The following is an 18,078-nucleotide window of genomic DNA, read 5'->3' as shown; positions in this document are numbered from 1 at the left end:
GTGGGCAATATGATTGTTGGAATCTGGAGAAGCAGGGAACATGAAGGATCACCCTTTGCCTGCCTTGGACTTACACTCTTTCCTTAAGCATCTGCTGCTGGCTACTGTCCGATAGGATATAGATTTAGATCTGAGAGATGACAGTTTTTGATCTTTTGGGTTATCATGATGCTTAACTGCATAATGCTTTCTCAGATCTGCTGAGTTGTGTTGAGGGCAGAGGACTAAACTAGGCCTTGGAAACACCTTAATCTGTATAGCATAGAGACCCTCAGTTTCATGGGACAGCAAAAAGGAGTGGCCTGGTTGTCTTTGCAGTATGCTCCCACCTTCCTGAGCAGTCCTGCGCTGCCTGCAGCTCTGCCCATTTTGGGGCTGGTGAGGTGAGACTCAGTCAGAAGTCTCCAAGGGCGGTACTGAGATATGGTTGCTGTAGGCTGCTTGGGGCCAAGAACTCAGATAGCAGTGAGAGCCTATAAATCCTTCCAGTGAGGGCATAGGACTTTATCTCACTGAGGGGCAGGTGGGACATGGTAAGAGTGATCTGTGACTGCTCTGAGTGCTTGAGACTGCCCAGTGTCTCCAGAAGAGGACAGAGCTCTTTAGCTTCTGGCCTAGTCGTGGTCTGTAAAAACACTGTTTCTTCCTGCCAAATCTCAGCTGCATCTGGTCCTGGATTTCCCATGCACTCTCAACTTCTCTCTCATTTCTCCCTGACATGACCTGGCTGGCCACAGGACATGGAGATCCGATCCAATGCTGCTGCTTACTTACCCCAGATCACCCAGCTCCTCAACAATGTCCCTCGCCAGATGCTGCTGCTGCTGAAGACCAATGACTTGTTAAGGGGGATTGAGTCAGCCCTGCACACACGGGCCAGTGCCAGCTCCTTCCTCAACATGTCTCGCTGCTGCATCAGAGCCGTTTCCACGTGAGTCTCTTCTCCAGGCACCAGAGGTCAGACAGGGAGCAGTGGGAGGTGACTGAACCTGTGGTCCAGGAGCTGAGGGGGATCCCAGGTCCAACAGACCAGTCAGGGCCCAGTCGCTGGCAGTTGACCAAGGCAAGCAAGACAGACCCTGAGATGGTAGTCAGGTCCAATCAAAAGTCTGTATCATAAGGCAGCATCATGGTGACAGGGCAGGTCTAAGAACAAATGAGAAAGTCTGTAGATCTGGTCCGGTGGTTGTCAAGCAGGTGACAAGACTGAAGACTGAGGTCAAGCCAAGGGGTCAGTATGTGAGTTGAGGTCCAGGTCATGGGGCTTCGCAGCAGGGCATGAGCTGGGGACCATTACTCTTTCAGTGTAGCTCAGGCAGAAACTGAAGGTGCAGCCTGAGATTACCTGCGGCTCCTGGGCCTATGAACAGAGGATTGGGCAAAACCATTAAAGCTTATTAGAGCCCGCCACTCAGGGGGCATGATAAGGCTCTGACTTGACCTCTTGACTTCTTACTCTTCGCTGTGGATCTCTCCCCCTCATTATCCCATCTGCTGTGGTCCTACCCTTGCTAAGTTACACGTCTCAGTCTCTGTCTGTGGTGTTCTCACATCCATCAGCCTCTCCAGAGGACAAATCTGTCACCCTGGGGCTGAGGACAGGGATAGATTTGGAGGCCTTAAGGTAAGGGTTTGGGATTTGGCCCCCTAGAGGAGGTGAAGGGGCTTCCTGCCCATTACAGCCTGACTGAGGGGCTAGGGCTGACTGTGAAGATCAGGCTGATTTTTAAAAGCCACAAACAGGAGTCATGCAAGTGATTTCCATCTGTGAGTCTTACGAGTCAATGCACTTCTGCCTCAGATTCTTCCTCCTTGCAGATGAAATTACAGTTATTTCTCTGGCTGATGAGGGACCTATGAAGCCCAATTAGCCTCTGCTTCTAAAGAAGGGTGAAGAAATACTTTTCCTGGAATCAGTGTGTTAGGATTTCTGGACTCTTACAAGTGTGCTACTGGGAAAAGCTATAGGAATGTGCAACTGTTCCTCTTAGCTGAAGTGAAGCTGGGCATAGAAGCAGAGGATGCCATGACCCAGGACTGCCAATAAGAGAACTGGCTTCACAAGGGAGTAGGCTGTCTCTTCTACCAGATTCATTCTAGAAGGCAGTCCCCAGCTCCTCAGAAGCACTATTTGGAGAAAATCCGTGCTTCTTGGGGATTCTCCAGATGTAGGATGTTACCCTCCCCTGAGGAAGGTGAGATTTACTGAAGATGTAGAACAGGCCTCCTTCCCCCCGGGCTGTATCCTGCTGGATCTAATGCAGACGTTTTTCTCTTTCTAGGTACCAGAGGAGCAAGAGTCTCTCGCTTTACAGGAGGGCCCAGATCTCACTCACAGAAGCCCTGAGCCTGTGGCAGATCAACTTGTATGAACTCTTCCTGTGGCTGAAGGGGTCCCAGCTGGGGAACTGGGTCATTGCTCTCCTGAGACGAATGCACCATTCCACATACTGACATGAACTGGTGGGAGAGGCTTGGGTGCTCCCTCCCTGCCTTCTGCTCTCCATGGCACATTTGCCTTTCTGACTTTCTATTTTTGGGTCTTACTCCACATTACACACTGCACTGTCCTTGCATCCTACAGCATTAGCTTCCTCTGTGGCGCTGAGAGGTTGAGTTGGTACCAGAGCTCAACTGTTTCATGGTTTAGGAAAAGGAGGTATCATGTGATACCTTGTGCCAGGAAGGACAGGATACTTTATTTCCCCATCTGAGCAGGGTAAGTTCCACTCAGATTCCAGTGGACTGCACTGGAAGCAAATACCTCTCCTCGGCTCTTTGTCAAACAATGTTACAGAACTTAAGAGAATCCCGACCCTACCTAGAATGCCCCAAAACATTTGTCAGATTCTTAGAGGGAGGTGGTAAGTCCCTTTAAAATGCAATAGGGTGTATATTAGTGTGAGCAGTCTCCTTAGTCTGATTTCTGTTCAGGTGTGTTCAATTCCTCTCAGAGGAGTGAGACCCTGTGGAAAGCTGTCACTAGGGCTTCATCTCCCAGCACCAGGGAAAGGGGACACAAATGATGAGAGTGGTGGACTAGGACTTCGACTTTCTGAGGTCCATCTCCAGTCCTGTCTGCAAGTGCATTTGTGTTTTCGGACTTTTCCTGGCCTGTTTCCTTGCAGGTAAAGTGGAGGAAGGAGACAGTGATCTTGCCTCTTTTCTGAAATTCAGGGAAGGCAGTTAGGATGACAAACCAGGGCTCTGAAACTGCTGGTAATGTATGTGTACTGTACAATACTGCCACGCAACAAAATAAATGTGACCTTTGGGGGAGGGATGCCTGGCTGTGCACTCAGAGTTATGTTTGGGCCTCTAACCTCAGTCCTGTTTCTATTTCTCCACTGAATGAATGATGCCAGGCAGTGCTGGCAATTCCTTGCTAGCCAAATGAAAGGACCGCTTGGTCTTTCCTCTATCCAAGAGGTTTGTTCCACGTCCTCTGGTGCTGCGTCAGATGTGTGTTGGGATGGGATGGAAGAGCAGGCATTATTCTACTGGGAAGGACACACCACACCTTGCCACCCATATCCATGCTGAGCCTGACTCCTCCCTGCCTGTGGGAATGGGCTGCAACACGTGAGACGTCACCACCCCATGCTGCACACTGAGCATTCACCTCATCACTGCCTGTGATGTTTCAACTGCTTCTGCCTCAGACAAAAACCTGCCATTTGCTCAGTGGTGCAAGTGACAGGTCTGATGACTGATTCTGCAGTTATGGGACAGCTACCAGAAAGTCTCACCCAGAGGCCTGCTTTATGTGAGATATATTTAGGATCCTGGGAGATGTCTCTGCTGCTTGTGAGAATTCCTTTAGCCAGGAAGGGTGGATGGAGGTGACTGCTTACATCATTTCAGCTTTCTCAGAGACTGTCTTGGTGAAAGGCAACCTGAAGGACAGGATGGGAATTTCCCTCTACTGCCAGAAATCTTGCTAAGCTGAGGGTTGTTACTCAGGCACCAGACTATGCCTGGTGCAAGCCGCAAGAAGGCCATTCACTCTCCCAGTTTCCATGCAGTTTCCCAGCTTGCACAGGTGTAAGACCCCACCTTGAAGTGAGTCCATTTGCTTGGGAAGGGAAGCAGGGGACAGAGTGTGAGTGTGTGTGTGAGTCCCTGAGGAACTGATTTTCTTGCTGGCTTTGTGGGAGAGGGAAAGGATGTAATCCAGAAGAGGTACCTGACTGCAGGTGGGCTTGGGCATGATGGGTTGGTGACTGCAGACATGTGGCTTATGACAGTGACTGCGTACATGTGCAAGAGTGTAGGCATAGCACTATCTCAGCACTGCCAAAAAGTCGTGTGTGATTGGCAGAGTTGTGGATAATGAATTACTGATTGGTTTGGGTCTTTGGTCTCCTTGTGCAGTCAATTGTCTGACCCTGGCATTAGCTCTCTGAGCCCTTCCTACTATGGGGGCAACAGCAGGAGTGATGTGCTCTCCCATCTTTGCTAAGAGCAAAAAAAAGAAACCCTGTCAAGACTAAATGTCCTTTCAAAGCTTGTCCCCAACCTGTGCAATGAGAGGTCAGATATTCCCTTGACTTCTGGGTTGCATGATGGCATCAGGGAATGGAGTGGTGGTAATTGCAGTGACGAGACTCCTGAGTCGACAAGGAGTCACTCACGGGGGCCCTGGAATATTTGTCCTACAGCCTGTATATGACTAATCTTTGCTCGTGTGAGTAATCTGGCTGAATCAGTGCCTTGCTCAGGCACTTATCGCTTGTAGGCTGGCTGGCATGGGTGATCCTATCTTGTTCTCATCACAAGTAGAGCTCTACTCAGAAGACTGGCCTGGTGCACCCAGTTAAAATCCCAGAGACCCTCCAGCAATGGTCACCAACTGCACATCCTCATCTTGTAGCTGCCTTTGCAAATGCCTTTCTCTCGTTCATGGCTGGATATGCTGACCAGAGGACTGTCTGGGTCTCACTAACATCTATGAGTAAAAGCTCATCCCACAGTGAGACCCTCATTTCCAGAGGATTCCATGTTGTGGAGAGGCTCCCAGCAGCTGGCATTTGCATTGGCTGTCAAGCCTGCAGCCCGCTCTTGGCCATGTCTGTTCTTTTACTTCTTCGAAATCCCACCGCACAACTGCTACTTCTGCTACCCAAGTAAGGTTCTGACTAAAAGTGGTAGGGAACCAGCAGCCCCTCAGACTGGTTTCTGGCAATGTGCAGCAGGCAAAGAGAGCAGAGTGTATTTGGCAGAGCTTTATTTATTGTCATTAGTCTCTGCTGGGAGGCTGTGTGCTGCAGTGTTAGCAGAGGGATTCCTCCATCAGTTGTGCTCAGCTCTCACTCTTCCCAGTCAATCAACGAAAGAACAAGCAAACAAATGGAGTTTGACCCTTTAACATTCCTGCCTTGTCTTTTTGCTGAAAGCTCTCAAAGGTGAATATGTTAAAAGGGTTTCGAAAAGACACTTTCTCATCCCAATTTGTGGTTGTCAAACATGGGTAACCTGGATCATCTCTGTACACTTGATCTCTCCTTCCAACCTGCATTTATTGATATTTTCACCACCAGCAAACACAGCCTCTGCTGCTCTGCTTGCAGCTGCAAGCAAACTGAAGTTTGGTGCAGACACTAAATGTTGGCCTTGCAGCAGACTCCTCAGCCCACCGACTTTTTCTTAGGACTAACATGGGAGGTTAGAGCTGGGGCCAGAGTTTCAAAACTTAAAGGCATCTTTCTACTTCTGTAATATGAAGTACTATGTTGTAGCCTTGTATCATCACCCATCCTAAGGCTCTCAGTGCGCTTGGACGTGTTGAGGAGCCAGCAGACATTTCATCTAGCATTTAAATGTACCATTATTAGATCCAGTGGAGGTGGAAAATGGAACAGTTGGGGTAAATGAAGTTGCTCTACAAAACTGCAAGAATCTACTAGGGTATGAAGTAAGCATGCTTTTGCACATCCAGCTGAAGAAAAGCCAGAGAGAGCATTAGTCCAGGCTGAAAAGCATAGCCTTTACCTAGCCCATCCAGTGAACTTTAATGATGACGAGTGGGTGGCATATATATTTGCAGATCAAGGCTGCATGGTGGCCTCAGCCATCTTGAGGGGCATATGGACCTTGTGCAGTTGCAGTGTAGAAGCTTTCCGAGTGAATCACTCCCTGCATATGAACCGTGACTCGCACGCAGCCTGGCCAGCACCAGAGTCATCCCCCTCTCAATGACTCCCCTTGGGTCACTGGGACCACCTTCCAGTGCATCACTTGGTAGGGCTCTTCCCTGACATCCACTTTGTATCTCTGCATTCCCCTGGCACTATTTCCACCCCATGCCCTGAGTCCAAAGGGTGTGGGCAGGCTGCTGGGTCCTGGAGCATGCAAGGAGCTGTCACACGTGGCAGGCTGTGCCAGGATGCCCAGCATTCAGGTGGGAGCAGAGAGAGGGATGCATGGAAGGGCACGGCCCTCAGTGCCTTTCATCCCTGGACAATTGAATGGCTAGAAAGGGGATGGGTATTCCTTCCTCCTTGGGGCTCCTCTCTGCAGTCTGAGCTCTGGCCATCCCCATGTCACCCAGGGGATGTGCTTGTCTGGGTGATGGCAAGAAGTTTGTATTGTGGCTTTCAAATGGCACAGAGTAAGCAGCACTGAGATAAGAGGGGTGTGGGCTGGGGCCTTGCCTTGTATTCAGAGGGGGAATTTGCTGGTGCTGCTGAGGTGGGAGGTGGGAGGGATGCTTTAGAGGCTCACAGGTCTTGGGTTAAACCCAGGTCTCCTTAGGGCTTCTGGTTCTCTGGTAACTTGAATAGAAGTGCCCTAGGGTGGAGCAGGGCTGTAGGGAAGGAGCAATTGGAGCCTTTGAGTTTGCTCATGACTTCCTTCTTAGTCTCCTCCACAAAGCAGCAGAAGGGCTGCTCTCTGCTCTTCACCAAAGAATCATCCCCTGCCTGCAGGCTGAGCAGAAGGTCTTGACTGCTGTAGGACTGCAGCAGCTCCCAAGGAGTCCTGCTTTCCCCTGTTGCCCTTGCTTCGGGCTCTTGAGCCACATACCTGCAGCTTTGTACCTCGGGCAGCAGTGCTGGGGACCAGGACCTCCAAAGTTTCCTAGAGGACCACCCTGCGTGCCAGCAGTGGACAGATCTAGGGGCAAGCTGCTGCCACCACTCCATGTTCACTACCTCCTGCCATGCTGTGTGGAGAGTCTGAAGACTCAAAGGCTTTCTGCTCCTTCCTGTTGACAGTCCTCAGTGCTGCTGGCTGGGAGATGATTGCTGTCGTACCCCTGTTGATGTGAGAGGACTTGGCCTCAGCTGCTTTGCCGCAGTGTGGTGATGGCCGGTGGTTAACGGGGCGTTGGTGCTCCAGGCAGGCAGCAAACTGCTCTTAGCAGAGCAGTGGGAGGATGCACGTGATTCTGAGTGTTTGCAGCAATTAATTTTGCTAGTGAGTCCTGGGAGTTTGGAGATGGGACAGCAGGAGAGAGGAAAGGGAAAGGGAAAGGAGAAAGGCAAGAGGAAAGGAAAAAGAAAAGTAAGAGGGAAAGGAAAGGAAAGGGAAGGGAAGAGGAAAGGAAAGGAAAGGAAAGGAAAGGAAAGGAAAGGAAAGGAAAGGAAAGGAAAGGAAAGGAAAGGAAAGGAAAGGAAAGGAAAGGAAAGGAAAGGAAAGGAAAGGAAAGGAAAGGAAAGGAAAGGAAAGGAGAAAGGAAAGGAAAGGAAAGGAAAGGAAAGGAAAGGAAAGGAAAGGAAAGGAAAGGAAAGGAAAGGAAAGGAAAGGAAAGGAAAGGAGAAAGGAAAGGAAAGGAAAGGAAAGGAAAGGAAAGGAAAGGAAAGGAAAGGAAAGGAAAGGAAAGGAAAGGAAAGGAAAGGAAAGGAAAGGAAAGGAAAGGAAAGGAAAGGAAAGGAGAGGAGAAAGGAAAGGAAAGGAGAAAGGAAAGGAAAGGAGAAAGGAAAGGAAAGGAGAAAGGAAAGGAAAGGAGAAAGGAAAGGAAAGGAGAAAGGAAAGGAAAGGAAAGGAGAAAGGAAAGGAAAGGAGAAAGGAAAGGAAATGAAAGAAAAGGAAAAAGGAAAGGAAAAAGGAAAGGAAAGGGAAGGGGGAAGGGAAGGAAAGGAAACCTAGAACTTAGCATGATTCTATATGGACTACTGATAGCTAAATGGTTCTGATTTTTGTTTCACAGGTCACCCAGACACTGTGGTAGGCAAGTTGCCACCTCCCACAACAAAGAGATCCCCCTTCCTCCTCCTGCCCCTTATACCAGTGCAGTGTGGCATAATATTGCTGAGGCACAGTGGTCTCTGCAAGGCCATTCAGAACCTTTTTTTGGTTGTGTCTCTGTGGAGCTATCTTGTGGCTGTTTCCCTCCCTCCCCCATGTGGGACTGATGGACTTTTCTCAGTTGTTTCAGCAGATCAGCCAGGAGCTGTCACTCTGCCAGGGATGATGATCTGGAGGATGGAAAGCCCCCAGTTGGGAGGCAGTCTAGGTCTCCACTCCACCAAGGCACCAAGGCCACCAGGCTCCTGCTGGCATGGGGCTGGCCCTCTGTCAGCCTCACTGAGGTGCCTGCAGAGTGTGGGTCATCCTCCTTCCTCCAGCAGCTGCTTAAGTACTGACCAGGACTGTAAAAGAGCTGGACAGTGAGAAACTGACATTTGTAATTAATTGATTATCTGTCTGAGAAAAATTATCCTTTCCAAGAATCATACAGGTGACATCTTACTCCATGAGGTATCACCTACTACTGGACTAGCAGCCCTGCAGGAAGTGGTCACAGGGAATCCCAGGTAAACATGACCTCGCACTGGAAAGCATGTCTGGGGCTACATCAGGAGGAGTGTGAGGGTAGGGCAACTTGTTCTCCTTCTCTGCTTCATGCTGCTGAGTCAACATCTGAAACCATGTCCTCCTTTGGGTCTCTTAGTTGAAGAGGAATGTCGAAAAACTGGATCGGGTCTGGTGGAGGGCACACAACATGGCCAGGATTATTCCTATAGCCTGCAAGGGAGATGGGCTTGTTTAGTCCTGCAAGGAAGAAGCAAAGGGATGAGCTGATAATTGCTGGGGACTCTCTGAAAGGGAATTAGACCCAATATCCTGCCTGCAGTGCCAGATGATTAAGCAAGGGCCAATGACCAAAAGTCACAATTTGGATAGTTAGGAATGAACTTCACCAGGAGGATGGTGCAAAGCTAGGGCATGTCACCCAGAGAGGGTCTCCATCCTGGCTGACCAGCCAGAGCAGCTCAGCTGGTCTTCTGTTGGCAAGTCTCCCTCAAAGCAAGAGAGGAGTCAGACACCCAGTGGCCCCTCCCAGCCAGCCTGTTTGTGAAGCCATACAGCCATGGCACAGAACAGGTGGGGGACTGGCTCACATCACCATCGAGTCAACACTGTGGGATGAGGTTGGATCTGGGTTTTACCCTTCCCAGCTCTCCCTTCTGTGTCAGTATCTGTGCTCAGACATGAGATAACATCCCTGCCCGGGGCTTGTCTTTGCTTTGAAGCCCAGGCCAGGGCTTACCAGCTGTTTTTATTTGGTTTGGTTGTGGCACTGGGACCATGAGCCTGCCTGTCCTGGCAAACTCCAGGCTGGGTAGTTTACCTTGCAGTTTTTATCAGCCAGCCACCTTGGGTCCTTCTTGGGCAAAACCCATGTGTTGCCATGCCTTCCTGATAAGAGGCAGTGGGTGCCTTCCCAGGATCCTGCTGTCGCTAGTGCAGACCTCAAACAGGTTTTAAACCAGGACTAAATTGTACATCTAGCTGAAGGCTTCCTGAGCATGCCTGAGGAATGCTCAATGACCTCTGTGTGATGGTAATCAGGCCTCATGGAGACAGGCCAAAGCATTTCCCTGACTGAGGACATTTGGCACAGAAGGTAGCTGGAGCCATACCCGTGTGAGAGATCTTCTCCATGCCAACTTGGAAAGCTGTTGCTGCTTCTCCATGGGGTAGTGATCAGCATCTGACCCCTGCAGGGAGCGTGGCTGTGTGTCCACCCACAGCAGTGCTTGAGGGAGCCCTGGGCAGGACATGACTGCACACTTACCTGCACACCTCCTGCCAACTCTGTGCAGCTCATGGTGATCTTGTCAAGTGGTAACAACCTTTTTGGGTTGGCTTATGTGACCCAGAGAGCATCACTTTGTTTGCCATCCTCCATGTCACTCCAGATCAGCCACAGTGTCAGAACTTGGGTTTCTTTTTGCACAGCTTCCCCCTTGAGCTGCTTGCTCTAAAAAGGTACTTGTGACTTCTGGTGGTCTGGTAAAGACTGTTCACCTAGACTGCATGAGTAGTGTGGAGTAGGAAGGAGCTTTGGCATTTTACTATTCTTTATTTTACTTTATTTTTATTTGATTCAGAATCTTTGTTGCTGAGGCTACTTTTCCCTACTCTGATACATATGAGCATAAATAACACTCATAAAGTTTCTTCTTGTAGCCAGAGCACTGCAAAGAAAGGAACAAGACTTAGTTCTGACCTAGCAGGACAAGTCTGCATGTAAAATGCACCTGAACTGCTGGTGGTTTGCAGGCCTGCAGCTCCAGGCTGAGCATTAATGTATGTGAGCAAGCATCTCACCACAGTGTCTGTCCTGTGAGCCCCTGCCCTCCTCTCAACCCTCAGCCTGACAGTGCCTCTAGCTTTAATAAAGCAAAGATGGAAGAGATTACTAAACGGTGGCTAATAAACACAATGACATGCACAAAGCCTGGTGATACCATATTGCTCTTAAAGAAAGTGTGGAAAATAGTACTCACCATGGCCAAACTATCCATCATGCTGATAAGGCTGAAAGGAAAACTTGGCAATATAAGATACATATATCCCAGGGCAGTGAGTCCCACAGCTGCCTGTACTGCACTGAGTCTGCACTGGGACTGCAGTTGCTTCTCTGCATCATGGGACCATCAGATAAACTGGAGCAAGGCAAGCCCATCAACGTAGCCACTGGGAGCAGGGAAACAGCTGTTCTGCAACAGCCAGTGTGAAGACTTGAGCAATGAGGTGATGTGGACTTGAGATTTACTTTGGGGTATCAACGCGCCTAAAACATATTGGTGTGAGCTGGAGAGAGCCCCAGAGGAAGACAGAGGGAAGAAAGCAGACTGATGTGGTGTGGGAAGTCAGCTAAGTGTGGTACCACTGATAACTTTGCATGGTAGACTGAACAGTCAGTTTATGGGAGAAGAGTCTCACCCTGGAGAAATGATACTTGGATATTCAATTATGTGCCCAAGGAATGAGAGTTACTGAAGCCAGGGAATGTGATGGAGAGCTGTGCAGGCTGTGCAAGGTCACCCTTAAAGCTCTTGCTGGCCAAGGGCTGCTCCCTGCAGTTTGCTCTTCAGTCCTTATCCTGCCCAGATTATTTGGTTAATGAAACTCCTTCATTTTAGAGACCACTCCATGGTCTTACTCATGGGAGGTGTGTCCAAGGTCTTTCCCCCATGGTTTTCTTTGGTCACTGCATTCATGCTTTCTGCCAAGCAGTGGCTGGACAAGAGACAGACGTGTAAGAGTCTCCATGGGAGGGTACAGGGCTGCAAAGCTGCTTGGGTGCTTCTGGGCCATGTGGGCTGTCCCTGGCAGCACCTGAATTTTGCCATAGGAGCAGATGCTCCTATGGCCCATCCCCTGGAGCCTTCTGCCAAGGCTGGGCTGGGGAGTCCCACCCTGATGACGTGGGTGGCTCTGGGTGCACTGTGTAAGCTCTCTCCACAACCTGTGTGAGTGAGGAAGGATTATTTAATTGCCATATTGTGCTATAGGGGAAAAAATTATAACGTGTATTGGGCAGGCAGCAGAGCACAGCACTGACTGTTGTCACTGGCAGTCACCTCCTTCGCTTGCTTAGGGGCCTGCAGGTGTAGGAGCATGGCTGCTGAAATGAAATGTTAAACCTCGGACATAAATCAGGGCAGGACACAGAGTGCTGTGTGAAGGCTGCCCCTGGAGTTTAGCTTTGCCTTGTCACATTGGCACTGTAGCAGGGATGGTCTTCCACCCAGGACCCTGCTGGGCTGGGTCACAATCTGCATCCTGTGGCAGCATGAGCATTCCTCACCAGAGCCCAAGAAATGGGTCTCTGCCTCTTTCCCTTCCCTGTTGCTTTCCCTCTGGCCTGGGCTCCCATTCTGCCTTGCCATAGCTGCAGCCAATCCCACCTTTGGCTGTTGGGGGAGGTTTCAGGAGAAGATGGGGTGCCTACTGGGAGAGAGGTGCTTTGTACTGCAGTAGCACACGTTGGTAAATCACAAGGAAGAAAAGCCTTGGGAACAGCCCAAAGCAAACTCCTGTCTTGTGGTGCCCCTCAGGCAGTGGCACAATGGCCGTGTGTGATGCCAGGGTCATCCCTGACTTATACCAGGACAATGTCTGTTCCAGGACAAGTGCATTGGACAGGACAGGTTCTATTGCCAGAGCATGAGTGTCGGCAGGGAGTACAACATGACCAAATTGCCTTCTGACCTCTGAATTGGGGTATGGGGATGGGGTGGCAGGAGCAGGGGGAGAGGGGCTGGCCAGGCTGCCCAGCTCTGGAAATCAGCAACGCCTTTGTCTTCAGGGCTGCCCGTCATGAAAAGTAACCATACACAACAAATGCCAAAGGTAGAGGCTGTCCCTGGACAGCTCAGCCAGGATGTTTGCTCACATTCCCTGGCCTCACACATCCCTATGTCTGCCTTTCTTGTCTTGCTCCCATTCTTACAAGCTCCCACCAGGCCAGTGGAGCTGAAGCTGCAGCTGCAGCAGACAAAGGGACCCCACTGCCATCTCCACAGCCTCAGGCCCCTCACAGGTACCTGCCAGGACAGGGAACACTGTGGCCCATTGGAGCCAACCTCACAGGGGTAGGTCCCCGTCAGCTGCCATCAGGCAGTTCAGGCCATGCCCTTCTCCCACATTCAGCAGAGATTCAGCACTGGCTGCCACCGGGGACATCCAGCTGGTCCCTCTCAGGCAGTGACAAAGGCAATTACCTCACTGCTCAGCTCCCCAGCTGGCTGCTGAGACACTTACCTGAAATTAGCTGTGGCCAATGCGTCGCAGAGGTGAATGCGGTTGCGATTATGAATGCACTTCTTGTTTGTCTTTTCAGTGCCGAAATCCTGTCAGCGAGGAGAAGCGATAATAACATGCTATTAAGTTCTTTCTGGATAATGTAATTCAGGAGTCAGGAGGCAGTTTGGTCATTTATGCCTTTGAAAAGCTCAGAATAATTTTCAGTGTCATTATCTTCCATTTTAAAGAGCCCGTTTCAAACATCAATACCAAGACCCCCTCTCCTCACCACCTCCTCCTTGCTTATGTGATTTTCTCCCACCTTTTGTTCTTGTTTTCTCTGACCTTTAAGGGATCTGGGATTTGTTTCCAGTCATTCATACACCCTGAAACACACCACACCCAGTCCTTTCTTTCTCCCTTTCTCTTTTTATAGTGGATTTTGGAACTCACTGCTATTTTATTCAGCATCTCTAAGTTGTGATTGGTGAAACATCCCCTTGCGAGGCTGGGGAGCACTGTGCTGGCCTCGGCAGCAGTGGGAGGAAGGTGAATGTGACGTGGATTCAGGTGCAGGGAAGGAGCAGAACTGCAAAGGTTTTCAGCAGTGTGTCCCCCCGCAGGACACCAGGTGGGCAGAGCTACCATGAGAGCCTGGCTGCCCTTGGGAATAGGGGCTGCAGGGGGGCACTGCACATGCTGGAGATCTTTGCATTGGGATGCCCCTGGAGCAAGTTGTGCTGCCAAGGCCATGGTGCAGGCGTGGTGCTGTGGAGCCCATGCATCCTGGCCACCCTGCTCTCCATCACTGCTCTCCATCTCTCCAGGCACAGCCTCAGCCAATGAGTTATATGCGGAGCTTGAGGCTTATGTTCTTTGCTCATGGTTTTGTTAATTCTATGCTTCAGAGTAAGCAGTTAGTGGATACTTTTGTCCTGAAATAGCCCCCAGGATAGAGAGCAGAGAGGCTCCTTAGCAGATGCAACTTCAACACTAGCTTACACTGCAGGCATGAAACAGACAGATGTCTCTGAGTGAATGCAGCAAAAATTACCCAGAACTGGGGCAGGAAAACAATCCAGCTTCTCTCCAGCATGCACAGAGCATGGCTGAAGAAGAGAATTTTATTCATTAACTGGCAGTGATCCCTGAAATGTCAGCCTTGGCCTTAAGTTTGTTTCTAGGCTTGGAAAGCATCCTAGCCTTTTTGTTTTTAAAAGAGAAGGTATGTGGCTCCCTCCATTTTTTATGTGCTGGCACTGCCAGTGTTACAGTGCAAATAGGAGGGATAATGCCTTTCCATTTGTCACATACTTCCTTCAGGGGGGAAATGGGATCTCCCAAGCAGAGTACAGAAAATTCTCAGGGAGCAGGCAAGAGTCACATCCATCATTAAGCCTGGTTCATATTGTTCAGCAGCTTCTGAAGGAACTGGTGGGCACTCATGTGCCAGCAAAGTCAGCAGTGGAGTCAGGCTGTGACCTGGCATGAGCTTATTTGCGGAGAGGGTATGGGAAGACTTGCACAGAGAGCAGGCTCATTGGCCTCGCTCTGCCTAGAGGATACAGGAGCATTAGTGGCACAGTGTGGCTTCATTATGGACCTGACCCAGCTTTGTTAGCATAGAGGATACAGTCTCCTTGGGACAGATGTAAAGACGGATGAGAATGCTCTTTCCTTTGTGAGAGATGTGGAGTCCCAGACACGAATGCACAGTTCAGTGCTGGCCAGTGATGCCAGGAAGGGAACCCACATGACAGCAGACCGGGTGCAATGGATGCATCTGCTCCCAGACAGCTGTGCCCACTGTCTGCAGAGAGGCCACAGAAACAGACCTGCCGCTGGTCCAGCCGAGATGGGCTGTGCCTGCCTCCATTGCCTGCTGACTCCGTGCTCCATGTCCAGCTGCAAGTCTGAGTGCGGAGGTGGATTAAATGTATTTCCTGGGGTCTATGTATGGGATTTCTCCCATGAAGGTTTTCTGGTGCTTGGTATTTTAGCTCACACTGCAATCTCCCACAGTGGGAATGCTCAGAGAGTCCTCTCTCCTCTATCTACCTACCTATTTTCATTAGATCTAAAGGACTTTCATTATCTCTGGGATCTCTATGCCTCCCTTGGTTGAAACTGGAGAAGGATTTGAATAGATGCTTGTCAGTAGGAAACTGGTAGAGATTTGGACAGCCCAGTGCCTCCTCTCAGGGCAGCTTGGTGAGATAAGCTGTCTGCCCTTAAAAAACTGACTAATAAGGGAAACATAAAGAAAAGAAGAGAAAGAAAGGGTGGTGAAAAGTAGAGTAAAATGCATTTCTTAAATGGCTTCTTATATCAGCCAGATGTCTATTCACTCTGCCAGTAGCCTGGCCAGCTTAGCCCTGCTCCCAGAAAGAAGCTTGCATCTTGTTCTTTGACTTCTCTTCTCACATATTTGTCCCCCTTTTCTCAGTCTGATTTCTCCCCAGCTTCTGCTGCACTGACAGCCCATATGCCATCAGCTCATGGCACAGCTGGCTGGTGCTATGGGCATGGCAAATGAAGCACAGAGAGCGACTGACAACTGACGTGGGGCACAGCTTTCCTTTAGTCTCTGCTTTAGCCATGAGGCAGATGTTACCCCATCTTGGCCACATGAAGCTGATAGGGCTGTGCCCACCTGCCCAAAGCAGTCCATGTGCCAAGTCATTTCCTTCTTGCTTGTCTTGCTCCACCCTTCTTAGCCATTCTGCAGTAGTGTTTCTCTCACATTTGGTTTGCCTCTCCAGCCTGAAGGAGAGCTGGCTGTGGTTTGGGCCATATTGTAAAGATGATCATATTGCTTATCAATGGTCCTTGTTGTGGAGGGATGTTGGGTGTGGTTTAGATCACTGTAAAGATCAATAGTTTAGTCTTCAATAGTAGTGTAACTTAGACCTCTGCTCAGCCTGGGTGGTTGGCTGGGACAGGCACAGCAGTCAGGCTGGAGGCATTTTGTCAGGGCTATGAGGAAAGCCGGGTCTGCAATGGCATCACTGGGTCAGGAGCCTGTCATCCAGCCTGCAGGAGCACCAGCTCTGGCAGGGAGGTCTTAGAGCAGGGCAGCCTGTGTGCTCATGGCATGTGGCTCGGCATGGGCATGATGTTCAGCTCCAGCTCACTTTCATATTTGCTTCAGATAATAACACTATGCAGGTTCCATAAGTCATCTGAAAACTCTACCTGGCTCTGGGCAAGGAAAGTTCCCCCTCCTGATTTAAAGGGAGGTCTGTGCAGTGTGAGAGCAAGCAAGTTGTCCCCTGACTGCTAATTCATTCCTGGGCTCTTCTTCCAACCACCTCCTGGGACCTGAGGCCGTGGAGCTGCTTGTGTGATTGTGTGTATGTGTGCTCCTGTTTATGTGAGCACATGCTGGCTGGAACACCGAACTCCAGCCCATGCTGGTTTTGCTCCCAGTGCACTGCCTTCTGCACGCTCCACTGGTTGTGCAGTCAAAGACCTTCTAGCACTAGTGCCAAAGGACTGTGACAGCCCCCTGGGTGGCAGCTGGCCATTTGGTTGATGGATTATCCACTCCAAACGGGAGACAGTAATCTTCAGAGGAACAGAACCAGAGAAAGGGGCAGAGTTAATCACTGTGAGCTTGGACAGCAGTTGGAGAAGGAGGAAATGGGCAATTCTAAGAGAGAACAGTGTGGTTTGGAGGGGAAGAAGAAACAAAAGAGAAATTAAAAGCATAGAGCAAAAAGTCAAGGGCTCTTGCTTGCCAGGAGGAACAGAAGATGACTGGGTTTATTATATCAGGATAGGACTCAGCCTCCACCAGCACCCTCATTTTGTCACTGATTTCTCACGTGCTCAATGGAAAACAGCTACCCACTGATCTTTCCACAAAAGGACACTGCAGCCTCTGTCCATAAACACACAAACACTGCACAGTTACAAATGGGAGAGGTGGGGAGAACAGAGTGCTGCTTAATCTCTGTCCTCATTGCCTGTATTGGGATGGCAATGAGAAGTGCTCAGGCAGGTATTTTGTGCCTTATGGATTCAAACAACAGATTCTGCTTGAGACTATACCAAGAAGTGTGAGAATTTGGCTTACAAAAGCAGCTCTGCATTACTACAATATTGACATAAAGATGTTTTTGAACTCCACAGTCTTACTCCAGGGAAGCCATTCTGGGCTTCACAACAAACCAGCTGCATGTTGAGCAGAGGGTTTTGTCACTTTTCTGTACATCATCAGCTGGGTCAGTGAGTATATTAGCCACTGTTTCCAAATCTTAGTGGGTTATCTCTAGGCTCCTAGCAGCCTATGCAGCACCTCTCATTCCACAGAAGGGCTTAGGTGTATAGGGTTTAAAAGCATTGCAAGTCCTGAGTGTTAATGCCCAAGTTAAAAACTGTATAACCAGTGTCAAGAGACAGAATATGTTTATGTTGTTATGGCATGTGCCAGTGGATGATCCCACTCTACATAGTCTTTCAAGTTATTTTTCTTATGTTTCGCCATGGAAGGAGGTGTTATGACACAGGGGTTTTACAAGGTTTGGGACAGAGCCAGGAGACCTAGAGAGCCTTGTAAGCACTACTATTCTGCTTTGGGCTTTTATTAATATTAGTTAAAGGGGAAATCCCCACCAGTCCTGGATTGAGGTCCCTGACAGAACACTTGCATCCTCTTCATCCCCTTTGCTCCAGGGCTGTGTGTATAAAGCAAATGTGTAGGCTATTCCCAGGCACAAATGTAGTTCTCTTTTGCTGGAAGTACAAACCACATGCCCCAACATCTGGCATTACATAGAATGAAGGGCAATGGTGATGTCTGAATGGAAAAAAGTAATTAAAATATTAACACTAATTACAATTAAAAGCCGCCATTTCTAACATGAAACTGGAATCTTAATGGCCAGGTGAGACCAATGCTCTATCTAGTCCAGCCTGAAGCCTCTAAAAGTAGTTCTCCCTGGCTGGCCCAGAGGGCAGTAGAAAAGCCACACAAATGGACATCACTTAAGACTTGCCAAGTGGAGAAGTTTCTTCCTACTCTATACTTCTGTTTATAGCAGCTCTAAATTTTTAACAAGAAAGTTAATATCTCTTAACATTTATAAATATGTA

At 49.4% G+C, this 18,078-nt stretch overlaps 1 protein-coding gene across 10 annotated transcripts in view; it reads left to right on the top strand.

Moving 5' to 3' along the window:
• Window positions 1-3,283, top strand: part of ADCK1 (aarF domain containing kinase 1) — a 79,147-nt gene extending 75,864 nt beyond the window's left edge. For all 10 annotated transcript variants that reach the window (XM_051806361.1, XM_051806358.1, XM_051806360.1 and 7 more), the window contains 2 exons: window positions 738-931; window positions 2,283-3,283. In XM_051806361.1, the coding sequence (XP_051662321.1) occupies window positions 738-931; window positions 2,283-2,454 (366 nt within the window). In that variant the 3' untranslated portion in view covers window positions 2,455-3,283. The remainder of the gene's footprint in view (window positions 1-737; window positions 932-2,282) is intronic.
• Window positions 3,284-18,078: the final 14,795 nt, after the last annotated feature.

The sequence above is a fragment of the Manacus candei genome, unplaced genomic scaffold (assembly GCF_025592945.1).
Source record: "Manacus candei isolate 608988 ecotype Guabito, Panama unplaced genomic scaffold, ASM2559294v1 h1tg000067l, whole genome shotgun sequence".
In the NCBI taxonomy this organism is placed as follows: Eukaryota; Metazoa; Chordata; class Aves; order Passeriformes; family Pipridae; genus Manacus; species Manacus candei.
The sequence above is the reverse complement of the archived record's forward strand: the minus strand, read 5'-3'. Positions and strand labels throughout refer to the sequence as shown.